Source organism: Hordeum vulgare, chromosome 2H (assembly GCF_904849725.1).
Source record: "Hordeum vulgare subsp. vulgare chromosome 2H, MorexV3_pseudomolecules_assembly, whole genome shotgun sequence".
Lineage (NCBI taxonomy): Eukaryota > Viridiplantae > Streptophyta > Magnoliopsida > Poales > Poaceae > Hordeum > Hordeum vulgare.
The window spans coordinates 601,390,093-601,412,038 of NC_058519.1; the positions used below are offsets into that span (position 1 = coordinate 601,390,093).

Genomic DNA, 21,946 nt, shown 5'->3' on the forward strand with positions numbered 1-21,946 from the left:
AATGCCAACAGTGAAGCCATGCCATGCACCCATGCAGCTAGAAGCACAAGAAATTCCCGCCAAAAAAGAAAGAAAAGGACACCTTGTGTGTCGACACATGCCTCGTTTACGCGGGCAGTAAAAACCGCCCGGCCAGCAAGTCAACAATCAAATGAAGGACAGCGAGTGAGCAGGGGAGCGAAGAAAGGAAGAAATGGCTCCACCTCCATCACCTCCATTCCATTCCATCAGCCATCACAGGTCACACGACGACTTCCCTTCCCTTCCCGCGCCTTGTCCAGTAGCGGCCGTGGCGCGAGCGCGAGGATGGACGCCATCATTATCCACACCCACACCCACACCCACACCGAGCAGCCCGAGAGAGCGGACAGTTGGGCGACACTGTCACAGTCCACGCATGAGCGAGCGTCGCCTTCACCTCACGGAATCACGAGACGACGGGGAGGAGAGCCTCCCGCGCGCGGCATCTGTCAGATCGGGCCGGTAAAACAAACAAAGAAACAAAGGGCAGGGGGGCGCCTCCTTTGCTGTCCTCCTCCGGCTCCTACTCCTCCCGACTCCCAGTGCGTCGTGCTCCTGGTCTTCCTCCTCCCGCTGTCATTCTTCCCTCCCGGTCCAGGCTCTCCCCCTTCTCCTCTCCCCGACCACCTGGCCTCTGCGTGCGCGGACCCCATCCATGGCCGCCTCACCGTAGCCTTGGCCGGTGATAAGGTCAGTGCTCCTGCTCTGCTCTGCTCTGCTCGGCCTCCTCCTCGTTTTTTGCCGGATTCGCTCCTTCTTCTTCTTTTCCTTGCTGATTTTCTCTTTCCTCGATGGATCCCCCGTGCTCTACGGGGAGGCCAGCGTTCCGGCTACGATTGCGTGCCAAGAGCATGCGCGTGTTCTTGTTGTTCCAGGTAGCAGCATGCCAACACGCCGAGGTTTTCTGCGCTTGCTGCCGTGCTGCTTGGCTTGGTAGAATTAAATACTACTCGTGGTGATTTGCGTGAGGTTTTGGATCTGGATTCCGGGACCCTGCTGCGACACCCTCGTGGTTTCCGTGTGATTACGATCAGTAAATCGTTTGCGTCTCCCCTCGTTAAAGAATCCAGAGACAGAAACGCCATCCTTTCCAGTGCAAAGTAGAATAAGATAACTAGTACTACTGGTATCGCTCAGCTCTTTGCTCCCCCCTTCCCTCTCTTCATGATTTTCTCGTGGTCAGCGCTTTGTGCCGGGACCTTGAGCTGCTTGCTAATCTCCCCAGCAAGAGTTCCTAGATCGGTTAGCTTTGCTGAGCTTGAGGCTTGTGCTATCTCCGGTGCATGTGCGTGTGTGTGGTCAAAAATGGATTTTATTCTTCTTTCTTCGCGAAACAAAGAGAGATTTTATTCAACAGAGGTAGCAGCAATTGGACTTGGGACATGGGGCGCAATCCACAGATCACCATAGTCATCAGCATCTTAGTAGAAAATACGACTAGTGCTCCTGGTTAAAACAAGGATACTACTACAACCCTTTTAGCTGCTGCACTCTTGAGTTTGTGTGGCTACATCCTTTTATCAAGGACCTGGGATTAGCAAGTTCTGTTAGTAGCTCAACTGAGGTATCTGGTTCAGGAGTGGATTTGAACAGGTTCAGTTCATGCACTGCAAAAGACATTTTCTTTAGTGCCCCCATAAAAGCCTTGTCCCATCAGCTTTCCCCACAGACGGCTTCAGACTGGCAGCTTATTTGTTGTTATTTCAGCAAAGTACATGAATGCTTGACTGCATGTTATGGCAGCTCCATGTGTTGATGTGCTTCATCCAGATGCTTACCATTTCCTTGCATGATTTAGGATCTTTTAGCCTGACAGGATACCGTGTCCTGCACTGCCCACACGGGATCATGGTATGGAAACCTCAAATTATTAATTTCCTTTTTAGGATATAAATACAGTAACTATTAGTAATATTTCGCAAGGTTGCTTAACTCCTACTTCTTGCTTACCTGCTTAGGTTGATACCAAAAGAGAGCCTGCCGGAGAGGAGTTACCTGATGGCTGGCTGATAGAGTACAGGCCTAGAAAGACTCGGCCTGGATCTAGGGTCAGGAGGGACAAGGTGCAGTATGTTTCCCTTGGTTAAATTGTGGAAATATTTCGAGTAGTAAATTCCAGTTTTTACTAGCTAGTCGTGAACTCGTGAAATTGTAAAAGCTTTTACCCTGTTAAAAACTTAAAATCCTGCTACCACTTATTTGTGATATTGCGACAACTTTTACTCTATTTTACTATTTTACCAAGCGGATAAGTTAGATCCACTTGTTAGGATGGCATAATAGCTGTGTGGACAGACAACTAGGACACAAACTCATTAGGATCGCATCAAATTATGTCAAATCTCTCAAATTTCATCAAATTAAGCTAAGCACTATGGAATTGTGTCCACTTTGGCGAATAGGTTTCAACTAGCTGCACCGTGCTGCTCCCTCACCACATTGTATACCCCTGTGGAACATACATGCCCGAGTTTCTGACTAGTCAGCTGCCACATCATCCTGACACATGGGTTCACCTTGTCAGTTTGAGTAAAATAAATAAAAATGGGGTAATTACAAGATCACAAGTAAGGAGTTACATGTGGTAAGGTTTTTTTAAATAGGGTAAATGCTGCCACAAAGTGGTGACTACGGGGGTTGGTCAAAGTGGAATTTACTCGAACCATTCAACTTGGTGCGTTTATGTTTCCTTTCTGATGCCTCTTGTGGTGACTACGGGGGGTGGTCAAAGTGGAATTTACTCGAATTATTCTACTCGGTGCGTTTATGTTTCCTTTCTGATGCCTCTTGCAGTCTTGTTTCCACAAAACAAAAGCTACAAAGATCCTAAAAAACAAGTGTTGGTACTTGGTAATGATTTGGTATTAAAACAAGAACTCCTCATTTGCAGTTGGATTTGTGCAGTTTTCTTTAGTATAGCTTAGACTAGCATTGACCGTTCCCTTTTCATACTGGGAAAAAAAACTTTACTTTTTCATTAGCATTCTTCTTGTCAGTTTATTTTGATAAAATATTCTGGTGATCTACATGCATATTGAATTGTTGTTTGCCAACTGTATGTATGAGTAATGCGGTGAATATTGAATATTTTTAATCGACTTTGACACAAAATTTCATTGAACCAAATTTAATCAAATGTGATAAACCATGTTCTTGTCATGGTATGACAATGAACAATGAATTGAAAGCAACCTCATTCCTAACACACGAAGATACATGCCATTTTGACCAAATGAATGCCTAATGAGTTGTTAGTGGTTCAGTTCTATGTAGACAACAAATAATTGGAAATAACTACTTGAGTCGTTTTCTTAGGACAGCTTCTAGGCTCTAGTTTCCCTCCTAATGGTATGACCAATTTATGTTTGACTTTGACATCATTCTGTTTATTGTCTACTTAACGCTCTGTTTTGTAGTTGTACTGTTGTAGTAATCTAATCATTTGATCTATACAGTTCTACATTGATCCTACAAATAGCTATGAATTTCGTTCTCTCAGAGAGGTTCACCACTACCTCGAATCTCAAGATACGAATGATAGCGTTGTGACTCCAAACAAGAGAAAAAATGAGGACCGGCGGATTTCAGGGGAAAAATCTCAACATGTATGTTCCTTCTCTTTTCATATTTCTTATTTGACTTTTTCCTACATGTTAAACATCTCGGATCGACTGATTATTCAATTGATAAAGTAAAAAACGTTAAGAAATGAAAAAGGAGTTTTCTTTTCGAGAGTGGGTGTTATAGATGCAATGGTGGGTGCTTGAGTTTGGGGTTTACCTAATTATGCATCTCAAAAAAATCATACATGTGCATCATGTTATAACACAACCACCCTACAAAATATCAAACAAAAACATGACCAAATGTACCCTGCACAAAAAAGAAAAAATGTTTGACTTAATGTTTAAACAGTATAATAGCAACCACTTAGCCCCTGCTTGGAATGCCGTTTTATTTTTACAAGTGTAATATTTTACAGAGGTATTTATACCGGTCATAAGTATAAACCAGCTGAAAACTAAACCGATGGATGGAGGTGTGTATTATTTTTACAAGTGTATTTGGCAAAAAAAGACATCCCAAGCAGGGCCTTAACTTAGGACAAATTTGTTCATATTTGTGCATGAAATTTGGTAGGTGTTCACACTAATATCACGCTGCATATGTATGATTTTTTTGTGTAATTGAAAATTTATAATTAGGTAAACTCAAGCAACAGCCCTTGCATGTAACATTTGCCTTTTCCCTTTTCAGATAGTGTTAGATTATTTCTAGTTCTAGGATAGCGCAAAAATGTTATGTTTGCTAAATTACACTAGATAACCGATAGTTTCCTGATGCACCTACAAAATTCTGATAGTTTTGCTAAAACATGTTGTTCCCATTGAAATACTACTTTTCTGAAATATAAGAGAGAAGGGGTGTGAAAAGTCCTAACCACCGAACTCATTTTGGAACAGAGTTTGGATGGTTTGATTGTCAAGTCTGGATGGCTAATTGCTTTTTTCTAAATGATGAAATTGTTCATGCTTGTAAATGTCTGGACAATATGAGATATGGATGCAATGGGTTGCAGATGTGATTTTTTCTTATTTCATGCCCGTTCTCTCTCCTTAATCACAAATAAGCAGCATCTTACTGGTTCCAATGTGTTTTGGCATTGGAACGCATTTCTCTAGTATACATCTAGGAATTACCAATTTTCTGGTAGTACCCTTCAGTGTATGTCGCACTTTTGCAGCTCATTAAATTTCCCATGCTGAGCTAAACATCAGTGTTGTTGTTCTCAATGAGTAGTAAATGTCATGAACTCTCATCTTAGTCATATACCTAAAAGTGGAGCCAAACTGCTGTCTGCCGATGCCCTCAGATTTCCATTGTACTTCAAATGAGTGAATCGCAAAGATCTTTCTTGCTACCTATGTTTTCCTTATGACAATAACTACTGCTGGACCATCTAATAGGCTTTATTTTTGAAATATATAGGCTGGACGGCCATCAGGTAATAGACAGATGGATACGGCTCATGAGAATTCTGAAAATATGCCATCATCAGAGCCCAAGCGTGTATCCAAAGGGAGGCTGGCAGAGTTGAAACTTAAGATGGCTAGAGAGAATGATCAGAGGCTGAAGCATGAATCTGCTGCAAGAGAAGAAGCAAATGTGGATCCGAAACCCAAGGGAAAGAAGCAAAAAACTGAACCTGTGAAACAGATTGCTGCACCTGTTCGATCGTCACCTCGTTTAACTGTACTGAAAAAGGACCAGGAAGAGAATAATGTGCCTAGTGATGCACTTGTGGGCGCACAGACAGATATCGCCGATCAGGTACAACCGACAGAGCAAATTAAAAAGATGGAGCAAGTTAAAAATCGTAAGTCAAAGGCAATTTCCTCTCCAGTAATTCAGAATAAAGATGGAGCACATGCCACAAGTACTTCTGGAAATGCTGAAGACAAGTATCCTTCAGCTCCTGAGCAAATACTAGGAGCATCTGCTGCATGCTCGTTAACAGACGTTGGACGCCAGGATGCGCATGCTCCGCCGCAACAGAACGGACTTGTCGGAACAGCTGATGCTATGCCCGGATATTCCCTGTCATCGCTGTTCCGAAGTATCTGGTCAGACCCATGCCTGGAATTTGCATTCAGGACTCTTACAGGTGATATCCCTGTCCCTTACAACAACCTAGCTGTTGCAAACTACTTCCTTCCACCACAGGACTCGAACAAAGGGACGGCGCCACCCAATTGTTCGCCTTCCACTTATGATGGTGCTAGGAAGAACCATGGCCAAGTCGACCTTGTCAGGCAGCCAATGCCAAGACCATCAGATAGGCTCTACAGCAGTGGCTGGTTCCCTCCCCAGTGAACTTCATCTGGGGAATAAGCAAACAACTGCCCAAATGCAAATAAGAAGGAATCCTTAGTTCAGGTCATACATAAGCTTCTTAGCGCTCATCGTTAGGGTACCTTGACAAGGATGCATGTTTCAATAAAGACTGTGTCTTGTTGTAATCGCAGTAGATGATCCACTACTAATATTACCCCATCGTATGCTAGTAGACTTTGACAGAACTTTTGAGTTTGTGTAGTAAGTTGACTTAGCAGTAACCCTTTTGTCATGCGGTTAGCGGATAGAGACGCCGACGCCGAAGGTGCAGAGAAAGCCCCCTGATTTTCATGGATGGGGTTTTCACTCTGTATGCGAAAAGCCCCTTGCAGTTCATTCATGGACGATGCTTGTAAGTTGTAAGACATGTTATGTTAACTGGAGTAAGTTCTGCGTGGATTTGGTTTCTGTCTTAATAAGTGTCCTTGTGAGTGAATGATGGAGTGGTAGCAAATGTTGTTGTTATGTACCACTCTTCCATTGATTCTTGGAGTACTTTAGGTTAGGGTGGCTGGCAGTGGCATCCCATCTTATGTTGTGTTATGCTTCTCTGTTTGGTTTGGCATGTACACTGTGTGGTTGGGTAGTAATAATTGGTGGTGGTGCCTCCCCCTGCAACAGTTGTTGGGAAGATGATGCATCGGATGCCATGGAAGTACAGGCCACTGGTCTAATCTTCTCTGCCCTGTGGTCCTTGAGCTGTTCCCACACCAGTAATCAGATAGCTAAAGTGTTTGCTCCTGTGAGAGGTCCACACACTGCACTGACATGCATTGTGAGGCCACCAAGTCAAAGTTTCTATGCAAATTATATTTGATGTGCTTTGCCCTTTGTTGTGATTTTTGTGCTGGGAAATCTTTGATTGGGCATGATCTTGTGATGATGCACAACTGTCTGCTGTCACATTGTCATCGGCACAGGTAGCCAAGTAGTATCATTTCATTTGTAGATGGTGCAAACAAAGCTGCTGAGGCTTCCCAATGGAGTATGTAGGGTTAAAATTAGTCCATGATTGCTAGCTGCTCGCCCAAGTTGCAGCTGCCATAATAAGGCTAGAGATCCTGCCCGTTACTATATCATCACAATATCTCGTGCCATCATCTCATGATAAGACGCAGCTTTTAACAGAATAATGCGCTAATTATAATCAGCAGCACTAAGCAGTGCTCTTTGTCAAGGTCATCGGCAAAGCATATTCTTTTGATATGTTATAGTACATGCCTACAAGGTGCTTCCGAATCCAGAGGATTTCTTTTCCCGAATGATAAGTGCTAGCGCAAGTGCGTGGCACTCTGGACTTCAGGTTTTTCTATGGCAATTTCAGTCACGACAAGTTTCTGTCAAAAATAAACCGAAGCACGAAAGTTGCCATGCTTGCCAACTAGACTTGTCATTCTAAATAGCTAATCTTGCCATTCTGCGTAACTAAACTTGTCATCAAAAAATGTTCGGAGTTGCCATATGATCATACCTAACGTCCGACACTTATCAGGATCCTCTCTTTTCACCAAGGCATTCCCTTTTTCATTATGCCTTTCACTTATTCAGCTGTCAAGATTTTTCGGCGTGAATTTCTTATTATTTCCTTTGTGGGTAGGAAATGTTTCCCCGACTTTCTAGGACACTGATGACGGAACATTTCTTGACTTCTTTGTGTGGTGAAGAACTACTTTTCTTGGCTTGTGAAACTGCTAATCTACAGGCGCATAACTGTCCCCAATTCACAACGCCGAAGCCAAAACATGTGCTGATTGATCACCACCAAGGCAGCAGCAGAGATCCAGGAAAGCCGGTTCCTATAACTCTTGTCAAAACACCCCTAGAAAAAAAACCGAACTCCTGTCAAAATCCATGCAGGCGCTGGCAACAAAAATCTTGTGAAAATGCATGCTAAAAAGACCGAGCATGAAGAATTTAATCTTGTGGTTGTTCAGGGGCTTGCTTGATGTCCATCTGTTCATAGTATCCACCCAGTTTACTCCTGAAAACATAATGATAATAAATAAATAAACTTAATTGCAGAGAATATACGCTTGTGGCTGTGTGGTTCGGACGTCGGATTCCGGCGCAGGTAGAGGTTTAGCTTTCATGAGAGCGACTCGAGACCCGTGGATGAGTGCAGTAGTGCAGTGCTAAAGGAAAGGCTAGAGCTGGTGCTGGCCATGATAATAATAAGTAAGCAGAGAAAAGAAACCAACACCTACTCTGGGATCGTATCGTATGGTTCGTTGATAAGGCCGACACGCATTCGGTGTTTCCCCGTCAGTCCATTACACGGAAACGAGTCGAGAAACCGACGCCAATGTACGGTTGCATAACTTGTTGGAACCATGCATTTCTTCAGAAGACGTAAATCGCGTACATGCATGTTGTGTTACAGAGGGGTATATATTACTACTGTGGTTGTTGTCTGCATCCCCAGGTTCAGAAGCCGGAGGGTACGCAGCGTACGCTACTGCCTCTATCCTTGAAAAGAAAAGGGAAATCATGAACCGGACACCATTTTCTCTGAATTTTCTCCTGTGCTTTGCGTGCTCGCAGGGCAACCCTATCGTGCCAACTCCAGACCCAGCTTTTGTTTTCCAGGCTGACCACCGCACCGCACCGCTCATACCCGTGTCAGGCTTACGCCTCATCCTCATCCTGCCATGCATATGCATTCCCTCCTCGTTCAGCATCGGCAGCATCGCACTGACCCGGCCCAGCCGGCCGGTTGGTTTGGTTGGCTGGTGCACGCGGCTGCATACATCTATATGATGATATGTCTACCAGCTGACAGAAATCGAAATGAGCAACGTCCCTGTCAGGCGATCGGTCGCATGGTCACACGTCTCGTCGACCGACCGCCTGACGCGTCACCAAACCCGCTCGTTCGTTCGTTCGTTCGTTCGTTGGCTGGTTCTCGTTCGTTGATGATGCTGTTATTATGGTTCGCGTTTGCACATCACGCGCCACGGGGCCTTTGGATCGGTCTGCTCCGCTAGCTGTTGCGTTGATGAGTGAGGCGCAAGCCTCCAACCGCAAAAGACATGCATGCGGCTGCAGTGCGGGTGGCGACACAACAACGATGATGCAACCAAGAAGCTCCACGCAGAGATGAATGAGGAAGAAAAAGAGATTTTCATTTTAGCAATAACCTCCTCTTTGTTACTTAAAAATGAAGAAAAACTCCTGATACAACATTACTTCCTCTGCATCTAAATAACTGTATTTGAAGAGAACTAGTATATTGATAAGTGGGACAAAGCCTACGACCTTGTGGCTGTAAAAGCTACTGCACTGCCTTGTAGTAGTTGTAGTGGTAGTTGATGGATGGAGCAGTACATGCGGTGCGTGAGAAAATTTATGTATGTATCATTATTAGCTATGCCTTTTTCTTTCTTCGTTTGGGTAGATCAGATAGATAAGAAAAGACAACCTAGCTTGGAATTCAAGTTCAAGCCTTGGGTCGTCGTCGATCCGCCAGGCCAGCAGGCAGCGGGTCAGGTACGTCGTCCTGTCGGTGATCGCTTCTTCTAGATTGTTTTTTTTCTCTCTCTCTCGTTCAACCGAATGAATTACATTACACGGTGTTTGCATTCAGTTCCAGGTTCATTTGTGCCCAACTCAACTACTACTACTTCGGTCTATGGTGTATTCTTCAGAGAAGTAATCCTGTATTTTCTTGTCAGATTATACTTGCCCAGATGTATGTCTTGTCGAACGCTTTAGTGATCTAAACGCTTTTTTTCCTTTTTTGTTAAGGAGGGAGTGTCATTGGGAAGGTTGGGATAACCGGGGGGGGGGGGGGGGGGGGGCTGATCTTGCCGACTTGCCCCACTTGCCGTCACTGTACCACTGTAGTATCTGAGATGTTTTGCTGTTCAGATGCATGGATGCCATTGAAATTCATCAATTCACTGCCGTGGTCCATTGCAGTTGCAGGCAGCATGAATGCAAAGTAGTAGTAGTAGTAGGAGTAGCATCATCAACTGTGAGGGAGAAATAGCGAGATAGGTTATGAAAGTACTCGTGTGATGCCGAGCTCCCTTGATCCCGGATGAACAGTAAATCCGAAAAAATATTAAAAACTTTAAAAAAACTAAAAAGTTGAATTTCTTTTACAAAAAACTATGTTGTTTTCTTTACTTGCATATAAATTTTCATGACGAAATGACATTTGTGAAGTCGTGGGTAAAAAATCAAAATTGATGTTCCGATGTCAATTCATCATAAAATTTTGCATGCATGCAAAAAAACACCTATGTTTTTTTATAAAAAAAACATAGTTTTTGAAAGAAAAATAGAATTTTATTGTTTATCCGAAATCACTGGAGCTCGGAACCACATGCTCCATGTCCGTCCGCCGTTGGGCCATGAATGAATGAATCGCCGAGGCTGGACACTTGTTACCACCCTCGATCATATCGCATACGGCAACAACACATGCACGCACGATACAAATAGAGCAAAGCTCCTGTCCAAATGCCGCCAGAAACAATGTACTACTCCACTTGTACTAGAAATCACATGATCTACCAAAATTGGTACAAGCGGCCGTGGACAGGGCTGCAAAAGCTAAGCTATTAGCGCACCTCTGATCCAAGCCTAAAAAGGGCTTAACTTCTTAAAAGGTTCTCTTTCTAAAGGTTAAGTCGCATCTTGTCGAACTTTCATTTGAGTTAACTCGTGGCGGCGCGTCCATCGCCTCTCAATTTTGGCTAGTCGAACCAACTTCTCAGCAAAACATTCCCTCTCTCACTTGGTTGTCTCCACGCGAGCACCTCCCTCCTTGCCTTCGTCGACCATCACGCACCCCCGTCGGCACCCGACCCCCTCCCTTCTCACTTCGATTCAATCACCACCAACCGTCGTCACGCGTCTAGCCAATCCGCCGCCGCGAGCTCATCGACGAGCAGGGCAATCACGTAGACTCATTTCATTAGGAATGGGTCCGCACAGCCACACCGAGCATCGTCGCCGACGCGTTCTCGAGGTCCATGCCGCGGCGACATCGATGTATCGCAGCATGTGCCAGTGGCCGTGGGGTACTTGGGCCACGAAGATCCAAAATCCGGACACACGAGAGAAGCAGGTTGTTGGGCGGCTGAGATCCAAAATCTCGAAACAGGGGAGAAGAGGGCACTTTGGGGGCAGAGATCTAAAATCCGATAACAAGCGGGCACTTGGGTGACAGATATCTGAAATCCGGTCACACACGAGAAGCGGGCACTTCGGCAACGGAGATTCAAAATCCGGACACACGGGAGAAGCGGTGGATTGGCACATTCACCACTTGAGAGCACGCGATGCACGTGTATGACGCGGCGATGGTGAGCTATTACGGCGGTTGGGGCAAAGATTAACTTCCCCCTCGATAGTCGTGCCCTGGACTTCGTCGAGCCTCCTCTTGTTAGAGCATCGTTACTAGCATTAGCGAGCTGCTCTCTATAAGCCATTGACATGTCATCTATAGCCCATTTTATAGACAATATGTCTATAAAATGCCTAGGTGCACGTGCTAGAGCTAGGTCTTAACTCAGAGTCGGCTTACCTTCTCTCTCCTCTTCTCTTTCTCCAACTAAGGAGAAATATAGTAGTTTATTTCTTATGCCCCGCTGACTCAGTTCTATTGTACTTGTTCTTAGAGTGGTCTCCCATGCCGAGGAGAAGGAGAACCGCATGGCTGCGAACCATCTCGAGGTCGGTGCATCGACATGGCTTATATGGTCGAGGGTATCGCGAAGAATTTGTAGCTCGTTGTCAAGAACTAAGCATGATTCATTTACAAGGAGGATGACATGAATTGAGACGAGATCTTCGGCGTGAAGGACGATTTGCCGTTAACCAAGTCTAACCACAACAATGGTGAAGCTCGGGTGATTCCTATCACCTCCGATTGGGACGATTTCAACACATTTTGTGTTCGTCACAGTGATGAAATGTCACACCCTGTGTTTTGCCTCTACTGACTAAGTTAACATAGCTAAAAAACTAGGACCAATTAAAACTTTTTTGTGTGCTTGTGGTGGTTGAATTGATTGCTATTTGCTTGTGTGGGTTTTAAATCACAGAAATTATCCTTCTCTCAAGACTCGTCTTCTTTCTCCAAATCTTTGCTCAATGACCATACCATGTGTATATGACCTAAAACTATTTTTACAAAATATTATTTTCACCAAAAAAATATTTATCTAATTTAGCTTTTCAAAAAAAAAACTAAATTGAGGATTGTACTACAAGTTCTCAAATTATAGAAGATGTTTTGCCCCAAATATTTTATTTGGATCATATTATCAAAAAGACTTCCCAAAACCACAAAATAATTATTTTAAAACTTATTTTTGTATTTTATTTAAATACCTTTTTGTGAGGCCAGAAATAATATTTATAGGGGAAATTATTTTAATGCTTTCAAATATTTGAGAAAATTTAGGAAAACTCACTAGACATATATTTTCCATATATGAGAGTTTCAACACATGGTCATGTTAAAAATATCGGACAAAACCCTTCAAAACCTTTTTGTGTATTTCAAGTATTTGAAATATTTGTATAAGAAATATTGCCAAATAATTCGAGTAAAATTCTAGCATGTCACACATGATATATGTGATGTTCTTTCCAAGTTTCGTCTCAATCCAAATTGATTTGATTCAACAAAAATATTCGAAAACCCTCTTTGTCTAGATACAAACTTGAGCAACTTTACATTGCCAAGTGTCCTCGGTTATTCTCAAACTTTGTGGACATGTTCTAATCCTTTAATAATGCATCCACACTAAGTGGTGCATCAAGGAGAACAAATTCACTTGTCCAAATCCCCTCAAAACTACTTCTGTTGATTTCTAGAATTGGGAATATTTACAATGCCAAGTTTCTCCAATTGAACCCAACCTTTTGGGGCATGCTCTAAACCCCAAATGATACCTCCACACCAAGTAGTTCATTAGGGAGAATAAAATTGCATAGATGGACCTAAGGAAAACCTTTTCTGCCCATTTCTAGGGTTTATAGAGTTTACATTGGAAACTTTCATCACCAAATCCCAAATTTGATGAACAACCTTATTCGCATCTAACATTAACTCCTCTTAAGTTTCATAGTAAGGAGAGCAATTGAGGTAGGTCAAAATTGCATCGAACACCTTCTGGTGATTTCCCTAAGTTACTGTTTTCACCACTTTTACTATTTCCCTTGCTCTCAAACACTTGCAAAAGCCTCACCTAGTTACCCTCAACCTCGAGTAAAAAAGCTTCAGACTAGTTCAATGATCGAAAGGGGGTAAAACCCTAGTATACCCCTCTGTTTCCACCATGGCAGACCACTTCTATCTCCCCTCTCACTCCTACCCGTGCCTTGCACCCTAAGCTACCCGAGAGCATCTCCAAGAAGACCGTGGGAGCTAGTGGACATGGTAAGCCAGCCATTTGGGCGCTCTGGAGCGTGCTATAGTGGATGAGAGCACTGTAGCCGCCCCCATCCCGAAGCCCCGACTACCTCGTGCTTCTCCTGCTCACCCACGGCATTGCCTTGGCGTCCACAGTACGACATCGGGGTACCCACCTCTCTCTCTCTCTCTTTGTTGCCCGCACCAAGCATGATCCCGATCGCCCCCATGGCCAATGGTCGAGACCATACGTGCGAGCCCCTCTGGTCGCCTCGATCGCATGTGACACGCCAGTGGGTGGATAGTAACCTCCTGTCGCCCAAGCCGCCCCCTCTAAAGCGCCTCCTCCTCCTGGGCCCCAACCTGAACCAATCGGCCCGCGGTCGAGCAGGGTGGCGGGCACCCGAGCTCTACACCTCCCCTGCCTCACCCGAGCCTCGTCCATGCTTGCTTCGGATGCCAACGGGCCCACAATGGTCACGCACCCTAGTTACACTGTTGGGTAACGTAGCATAAATTCAAAATTTTCCTACGCCATATTCAGATCTTCCTATGGAGAGACCAACAACGAGAGAGGGGTGAGTGCATCTTCATACCTTTGAAGATCGCTAAGCGGAAGCGTTACTAGAACGCGGTTGATGGAGTTGTACTCGCGGCGATTCAGATCGCGGTGTGATTCCGATCTAGTGCCGAACTACGGCACCTCCGCGTTCAACACACGTGCAGCCCGGTGACGTCTCCCGCACCTTGATCCAGCAAGGAGGAGGGAGAGGTTGGGGAAGATCTCCAGCAGCACGACAACGTGGTGTCGATGGAGAGACGAGGTCTCCCGGCAGGGCTTCGCCAAGCACCGGCAGAGAGGAGGAGAAAGAAGAGCAGGGTTGCGCCGAGGGAGAGGGAAAAGTGTGTCCCCCAATAGCCAAAACCCCTCTCTATTTATAGGAGGAGGGGGGAGGGTTGTGCCACCCCTAGGGTTCCCTCCCTAGGGGCCGGCGGCCACCAGATGGGAGAGGGGGGCGGCGGCCAGGGTGGGAGGAGGTGTGGCGCACCACCTGGTGGGCCTAAGGCCCACCTGCGCCTAGGGTTGCCCCCTCTCCCCACCACCTGCGCCTTGGGCTGGGTGTGGGAGGCGCACCAGCCCACCTAGGGGCTGGTTCCCTCCCGCACTTGGCCCATCTAGCCTCTCGGGTCTGGTGGCCCCTCCCGGTGGACCCCGGGGCCACTTCCGGTGGTCCCGGTGGTCCCAGTACGTTACCGGTGACGCCCGAAACACTTCCGGTGTCCAAAACCATCCGTCCCATATATCAATCTTTACCTCCGGACCATTCCGGAGCTCCTCGTGACGTATGGGATCTCATCCGAGACTCCGAACAACTTTCGGTAACCTCGTATAACAATTCCCTATAACCCTAGCGTCATCGAACCTTAAGTGTGTAGACCCTACGGGTTCGGGAGAGAGGCAGACATGACCGAGACACCTCTCCAGCCAATAACCATCAGCGGGGTCTGGATACCCATGGTGGCTCCCACTTGCTCCACGATGATCTCATCAGATGAACCACGATGTCAAGGATTCAATCAATCCCGTATAAAATTCCCTTTGTCTGTCGGTATAGAACTTGCCCGAGATTCGATCGTCGGTATACCTATACCTTGTTCAATCTCGTTAACGGTAAGTCTCATTACTCGTTCCGTAGCACGTCATCGTGTGACTAACTCCTTAGTCACATTGAGCTCATGATGATGTTCTACCGAGTGGGCCCAGATTTACCTCTCCGTCACACGGAGTGACAAATCCCGATCTCGATTCGTACCAACCCAACAGAGACTTTCAGAGGTACCCGTAGTGCACCTTTATAGTCACACAGTTACGTTGTGACGTTTGATACACCCAAAGCACTCCTGCTGTATCCGGGAGTTGCACAATCTCACGGTCGAAGGAAAAGACACTTGACATTAGAAAAGCTTTAGCATACGAACAATACGATCTAGTGCTATGCTTAGGATTGGGTCTTGTCCATCACATCATTCTCCCAATGATGTGATCCCGTTATCAATGACATCTAATGCCCATGACCAGGAAACCATGATCATCTATTGACTAACGAGCTAGCCAACTAGAGGCTTGCTAGGGACACATTGTGATCTATTTATTCACACATGTATTACTGTTTCCTGTTAATACAATTATAGCATGAACAATAGACGATTATCATGAATAGGGAAATATGATAATAACCATTTTATTATTGCCTCTAGGGCATATTTCCAACATACACCCCAGGTAGACTCCCCTCGCCCTTTGAATTGAGCAGCCGAGCTCGCTGCGCACCACGCCTACGGTGCACCGAAGTGGGACTATAAAACGTGATCCCCGAGCCCCATCTCCTCCCTTGGCAACTCCCTCTCACCCCCAATTCCACCTGTGTGGACTTCCCTCTTCAGATTGTACCTCCGACACTCGGAATCAAGCAGGAACTCCGCCGCCGCACATCATCATCGACTGGGAGGTACCAACCCCTTGTTGGGGAACGTTGCATGGGAAACAAAAAAAATCCTACGCACACGAAGACCTATCATGGTGATGATCATCTACGAGAGGGAGATCGGATCTACATACTCTTGTAGATCGCTAAGCAAGAACCATTAAGAAACGCGGTTAATGTAGTGGAACGTCTTCGCGATCCAAATCGCCGCCGTCCCACAATCCATCCCGATCTAGCACCGAACGGACGGCACCTCCACGTTCAGCACACGTACAGCTCGATGATGATCTCTGCCTTCTCGATCCAGCAAGAGAGACGGGGAAGTAGATGAGTTCTCCGGCAGCGTGACGGCGCGCCGGTGATGGTGGTGATCTCTTCCTGCAGGGCTTCGCCTAAGCACCGCAGAAATTCGATCTAGAGGAGGAACTACAAACTAGAGGAGAGGGTTGCACGTGGCTGAAATTGTGTCTCAAAAACCCTAAAACCTCTAGTATATATAGGAGGAAGGAGGGGCTAGCCTTGAGCACCAAGGGAAACCCCCTTGGGCTCGGCCGAACTAGGAGAGGAGGAGTCCTCCTCCAATCCTACTTGGAGTAGGACTCCTCCCCAAGTTGTCCACCTCTTTTGGTTTTTTTCACTTTTACCTCATGGGCTTTCTTTGGTTAACTAGTCAGCCCACTAAGAGATATTGCACCACCATCAAGTCCATGTGGCCCTCTTGGGGAGTGGTGGGCCCCCGATACCCATTCGTCACTCCTGGTACATTGTCGGCAATGCCCGAAATCCTTCCGGAATCCAAATACCAACTTCATATATATCAATATTCGTTTCCGGACCATTCCGAAACTCCTCGTGACGTCCGGGATCTCATCCGGGACTCCGAACAAAGCTTAGGTCACCAGCACCTATAACTCAACTATACCGAAACGTCAATGAACCTTAAGTGTGCAGACCCTGCGGGTTCGAGAACTTTGCAGACATGACCTGAGACACTCTCCGGACAATATCCAATAGCGGGACCTGGATGTCCATATTGGATCCTACATATTCTAAGAAGATCTTATCGGTTGAACCTCTATGCCAAGGATTCATATAATCATGTATACCATTCCCTTTGTCCTTCGATATGTTACTTGCCCAAGATTCGATCATAGGTATCTTCATACCTATTTCAATCCCGTTACCGGAAAGTCTCTTTACTCGTTCCGTAATACAAGATCTCGTGACTAACTCTTTAGTCACATTGCTTGCAAGGCTTATATGTGATGTTGTATTACCGAGTGGGCCCCGAGATACCTCTCCGTCACACGGAGTGACAAATCCCAGTCTTGATCCATGCTAACTCAACGGACACCTTCGGAGATGCCTGTAGAGTACCTTTATAGTCACCGAGTAATGTTACGACGTCTGATACACACAAGGCATTCCTCCCGTGTCAGTGAGTCACATGACCTCATGGTCATAGGAATGAATACTTGACATGCAGAAAACAATAGCAACAAAATGACACGATCATATGCTACGTTCATAGTATGGGTCTTGTCCATCACATCATTCTCCTAATGATGTGATCCCGTCATCAAGTGACAACACTTGTCTATGGTTACGAAACCTTAACCATCCTTGATCAATAGGCTAGTCAACTAGAGACTCAATAGGGACACAGTTTTGTCTATATATCCACACATGCATTTATGTTTCCATTCAATATAGTTATAGCATGGATAATAAATGATTATCTTGAAACAGGAAATATAGTAATAACTATTTTGTTATTGCCTCTAGGGCATATTTCCAACAGTCTCCCACTTGCACTAGAGTCAATAATCTAGTCTCACGTCTTCATGTGATTTACAATGTAATGAATCTAACATCCATACAGTTCTGGTGTTGTTCATGCTTCGCTCGTGGTAGAGGTTTAGTCAGCGGATCTGCAACATTCAAATTCGTGTGCACTTTGCAAATATTTATGTCTTCCTCCTTGATGTAATCACGAATGGTGTTGAAGCGTCGATTTATGTGTCTGGTCCTCTTGTGAAACCTTGGTTCCTTGGCTAGAGCAATGGCACCAGTGTTGTCACAGAACAGATTGATTGGATCCAGTGCACTTGGCACTACTACAATATCTGACATGAACTGCTTCATCCAAACACCCTCCTTGGCCGCCTCTGAGGCAGCTATGTAGTCCGTTTCGCATGTAGAATCAGCTACGACGCTTTCCTTGGAACTGCACCAGCTTACTACACCCCCGTTAAGAACAAATATGTATCTGGTTTGCGATTTAGAGTCATCGGGATCAGTGTCAAAGTTTGCATCGACGTAACCCTTTACGACGAGCTCTTCGTCACCCCCATAAACGAGAAACATTTCCTTCGTCCTTTTAAGGTACTTCGGAATATTCTTGACCGCCGCCCAGTGTTCCACTACTGGATCACTTTGAAACCTGCCTGCCATACTTATGGCCAGACTGACATCCGGTCTTGTGCACATCATTGCATACATGATAGACCCTATGGCTGAAGCATAGGGGACGACACTCATCTTTTCTCTATCTTCTGCAGTTACTGGACGTTGAGTCTTACTCAACTTTATACCTTGTAACACAGGCAAGAACCTCTTCTTGGATTGTTCTATTTTGAACTTCTTCAAAACTTTATCAAGGTATGTGCTTTGTGAAAGAACTATCAGGCGCCTCGACCTATCTTTATAGATCTTTATGCCCAATATGTAAGCACCTTCTCCTAGGTCTTTCATTGAAAAACTTGTATTCAAGTAATCCTTTACGCTTTCCAAAAACTCCACATTGTTTTCAATCAGCAGTATGTCATCCACATACAATATTAGAGACGCTATAGAGCTCCCACTCACTTTCTTGTAAATACAAGCTTCTCCAAAAACTTGTATAAACCCAAAAGCCTTGATCACCTCATCAAAGCGCTGATTCCAACTCCGAGATGCTTGCACCAGTCCATAAATGGATTGATGGAGCTTGCACACCTTGTCAGCATTCTCTGGATCGACAAAACCTTCGGGTTGTATCATATACAACTCTTCCTTAAGAAACCCGTTAAGGAAAGTTGTTTTGAAATCCATCTGCCAGATTTCATAATCGAAAAATGCAGCTATTGCTAACATGATTCGGACGGACTTAAGCATCGCTAGGGGTGAGAATGTCTCATCGTAGTCAACTCCTTGAACTTGTGAAAAACCCTTTGCCACAAGTCGAGCTTTATAAACGGTCACATTACCGTCCGCATTTGTCTTCTTCTTAAAGATCCATTTGTTCTGAATAGCCTTGCGACCTTCAGGTAATACTTCCAAAGTCCACACTTTGTTTTCATACATAGATCCTATCTCGGATTTCATGGCTTCTAACTATCTGTTGGAATCTAGGCCCACCATTGCTTCTCCATAACTCGGAGGCTCATTGTTGTCTAACAACATGATAGACAAGACAGGATTCCCGTACCACTCGGGAGCAGTACGCGCTCTTGTCGACCTGCGAGGTCCAACAGTAACTTGATCTGAAGCTTCATGATCATCATCATTAGATTCCTATTCAACTGGTGTTTCCTCGACAGAAATTTATTTCTGCCGTGCGCCACCATCTTGTTGAAGAAGAGGTTTTGTAACCTCATCAAGTTCTATCTTCCTCCCACTCAATTCTTTCGAGAGAAACTCTTTCTCAAGAAAAGCTTCGTTTTTAGCGACAAACACTTTGCCCTCGGATCTGAGATAGAAGGTATACCCAATTGTCTCTTTTGGGTAACCGATGAAGACGCACTTTTCCGCTTTGGGTTCCAGTTTTTCAGGCTGAAGCTTTTTGACATAAGCATCGCATCCCCAAACTTTAAGAAACGACAACTTTGGCTTCTTGCCATACCATAGCTCATATGGTGTCGTCTCAACGGATTTTGATGGTGTCCTATTGATGTCTCCGCACGCTTCTATTCTTGCAGACTATGTTGGGCCTCCAAGTGCAGAGGTTTGTAGGAGAGCAGCACTTTCTCTCAAGTGGATGACCTAAGGTTTATCGAACTCAAGGAAGTAGAGGTTGAAGATGGTCTATCTCAAGCAACCCTGCAATTAAGAAACAAGAAGTCTCTTGTGTCCCCAACACACCTAATACAATGGTAAATTGTATAGGTGCACTAGTTCAGCGAAGAGATGGTAAAATATGGGTGATAGGTGTGGCAAAGCAAGGTAATATAAATCTGTAATAAAAATTACAGCAAGGTAGCAAGTGACAAAAGTGATCATAAACGGTGTAACAATGGTGAGAAACAAGGCCTAGGCTTCATACTTTCACTAGTGGCAACTCCCAACAACATTAACATAGTCTAATCACATGATATTTCCACTAAAACATGCAATGGAGATGTACTCGAAGGTCATTCCTTTGTGATCAAGAGAGGACGGGAATTATGTAGGGCTACAAAAGCACACCTCAGAGTTCGTAGTTCTCATCTATGGATTTCCCAATGTCACCGTGGCCATCCAAAGAGAGTACCACAATCACCACAACGTATCTCAAGGATATTCAAAGACAAGCACCAAGAGACTCTCAATCTTCAATCAATTCACAAAAGAGGAATTCACTCATGAAAATATTCTTCTAATCCATGTCCAATAGACCGTTGTCACCATGGTTTTGGAGATTATACTAGATAAGATCAAGTGAGTACATCAATCCAATACATAGAAGTAGGGGAAACATCATGGGATCACCCTAGGTTAACATAGCCTATGATTACAATCAAGATCACATCATGGAAGAGAGAATTAACCCCATAGCTACTCTAGAAGACCTCAGCCCCGAGGAGGAACTACTCCCACTTCATGAAGGGAGGAAGCAATGTCGATGGAGATGAATCCGGGGGCACTTCCCCGTCCCGGCAGGGTGCCGACACGGGAATTCTGGTCCCCCGAAACTTGTTGGGGATGGCGGCGGAGATCGGAATTGCTTCTGGAGAAAAGGGTTCCGGAATCATGGTTTCCTGCACAGGGGTAAATATAGGAGCCAAGGTAGGGCACTAGAGGGGGTGGGCCCCACCCAGGCAGCCTCCATGCGCGGCCAGGGGGCAGGCCGCACCACCAGGGCGCCTGGGGGCCTCGTGACCCCCCTCTGGCCCTCCTTCGGCCGTGTGGAGTATTCTGGAACGCTGATTTTTTATATATTTTTTGTGAAATTTTTCGGGCACTGTAAATATGGGTATAAACCTGCAATTCACACACATGAGCAGACAGAAAGTGGCACTGAGTGCACTGAGTTAGTAGGTTAGTCCAAATATGTTGAAAAAGGTATGAAAGTGTACAAAACACATAGCAATATCACCCAAAACTTGCATGGGGCAAGTAGAAATTATAGATACGTTTGGGACGTATCAACATCCCCAAGCTTAATTACTGCTCGTCCTCGAGTAGGTAAATGATAACAAGCATAATTTTTGTGGTGACATGCTAACACACATATAAGAACTTCAAAGTAAAGCAAGTAAGAATGCAATTCAAGTCAAGACAATAACAAGCAAGAGTCTATATCTAGTATTGAACCTAGCAAAGTAAGAACATAAAGGTGCAAGAGCTCTCGCTGTCGGTGACTCGAATGTCTCCAAATGGTGTTTGCGTGCAAGAAGTGGGAGATGGGTTTAGAGCATAAGAATAATATATAGTTTAATTGAGAACTCAATTTACTAAAACTTTACACTTGGTCTCCTTCAGAATCTTATTTTGACTCATCCCCAGACCACTAGTCAGGCACAAGTCAAAATGATCCTCTCCCTTTCGACTTTGAGCACTCATGCAATGGATGAGCGCGAGCAAGATATGTTGGCACTTAGGATGGCAAAGAGAATAATGATGGGGAAGGAAGACAAAAAAGGTGTGAAAGGCTCACATCAATGAGGACAATCATAGGCGAGAGAAAGCCAAACGATTGATATGATGTGAGGAGTAGGGATTGCCATGCAACGGATGCACATATGAGCTAAGGTAAGCTCTCCAATGGAACTAGTGGGGGTCCATCCAACATGCTTGCTCATGAATACTTGGAGCTCATTTGAGGAGGCTCATCATTGGAATATACAAGCCAAGTTCTATAGTGTAATGGTCCCCACATAGTTATGCATGAATGATAATCTCTATGGAGTACAAATATAACAATGGAGTACGAGTG

General features: G+C 45.0%; 1 protein-coding gene across 2 annotated transcripts; it reads left to right on the top strand.

Annotated features, from left to right (window-relative positions):
* Positions 1-461: 461 nt before the first annotated feature.
* On the top strand, positions 462-6,332 carry LOC123427618. 2 transcript variants are annotated; one of them, XM_045111697.1, is made up of 5 exons: positions 462-711; positions 1,820-1,872; positions 1,980-2,084; positions 3,477-3,626; positions 5,011-6,332. In XM_045111697.1, exons 2-5 carry the CDS (start codon positions 1,870-1,872, stop codon positions 5,893-5,895), a joined length of 1,143 nt encoding a protein of 380 aa, XP_044967632.1. In that variant the 5' UTR covers positions 462-711; positions 1,820-1,869; the 3' UTR covers positions 5,896-6,332. The 2 variants fall into 2 exon arrangements, with proteins under 2 accessions (XP_044967632.1, XP_044967631.1); XM_045111696.1 differs by lacking the exon at positions 462-711 and having other exon boundaries at positions 909-1,872.
* The last annotated feature ends 15,614 nt before the right edge of the window (positions 6,333-21,946 follow it).

Bases quoted from the DNA above. Each gene is read 5' to 3' on its own strand.
- LOC123427618 (XM_045111696.1), top strand. From the start codon at position 1,741: ATGCTTGACTGCATGTTATGGCAGCTCCATGTGTTGATGTGCTTCATC. The intron at 2,085-3,476 runs GTGCAGTATGTT...TGATCTATACAG, and splicing joins CTAGGGTCAGGAGGGACAAG to TTCTACATTGATCCTACAAA. The intron at 3,627-5,010 runs GTATGTTCCTTC...TGAAATATATAG, and splicing joins CAGGGGAAAAATCTCAACAT to GCTGGACGGCCATCAGGTAA.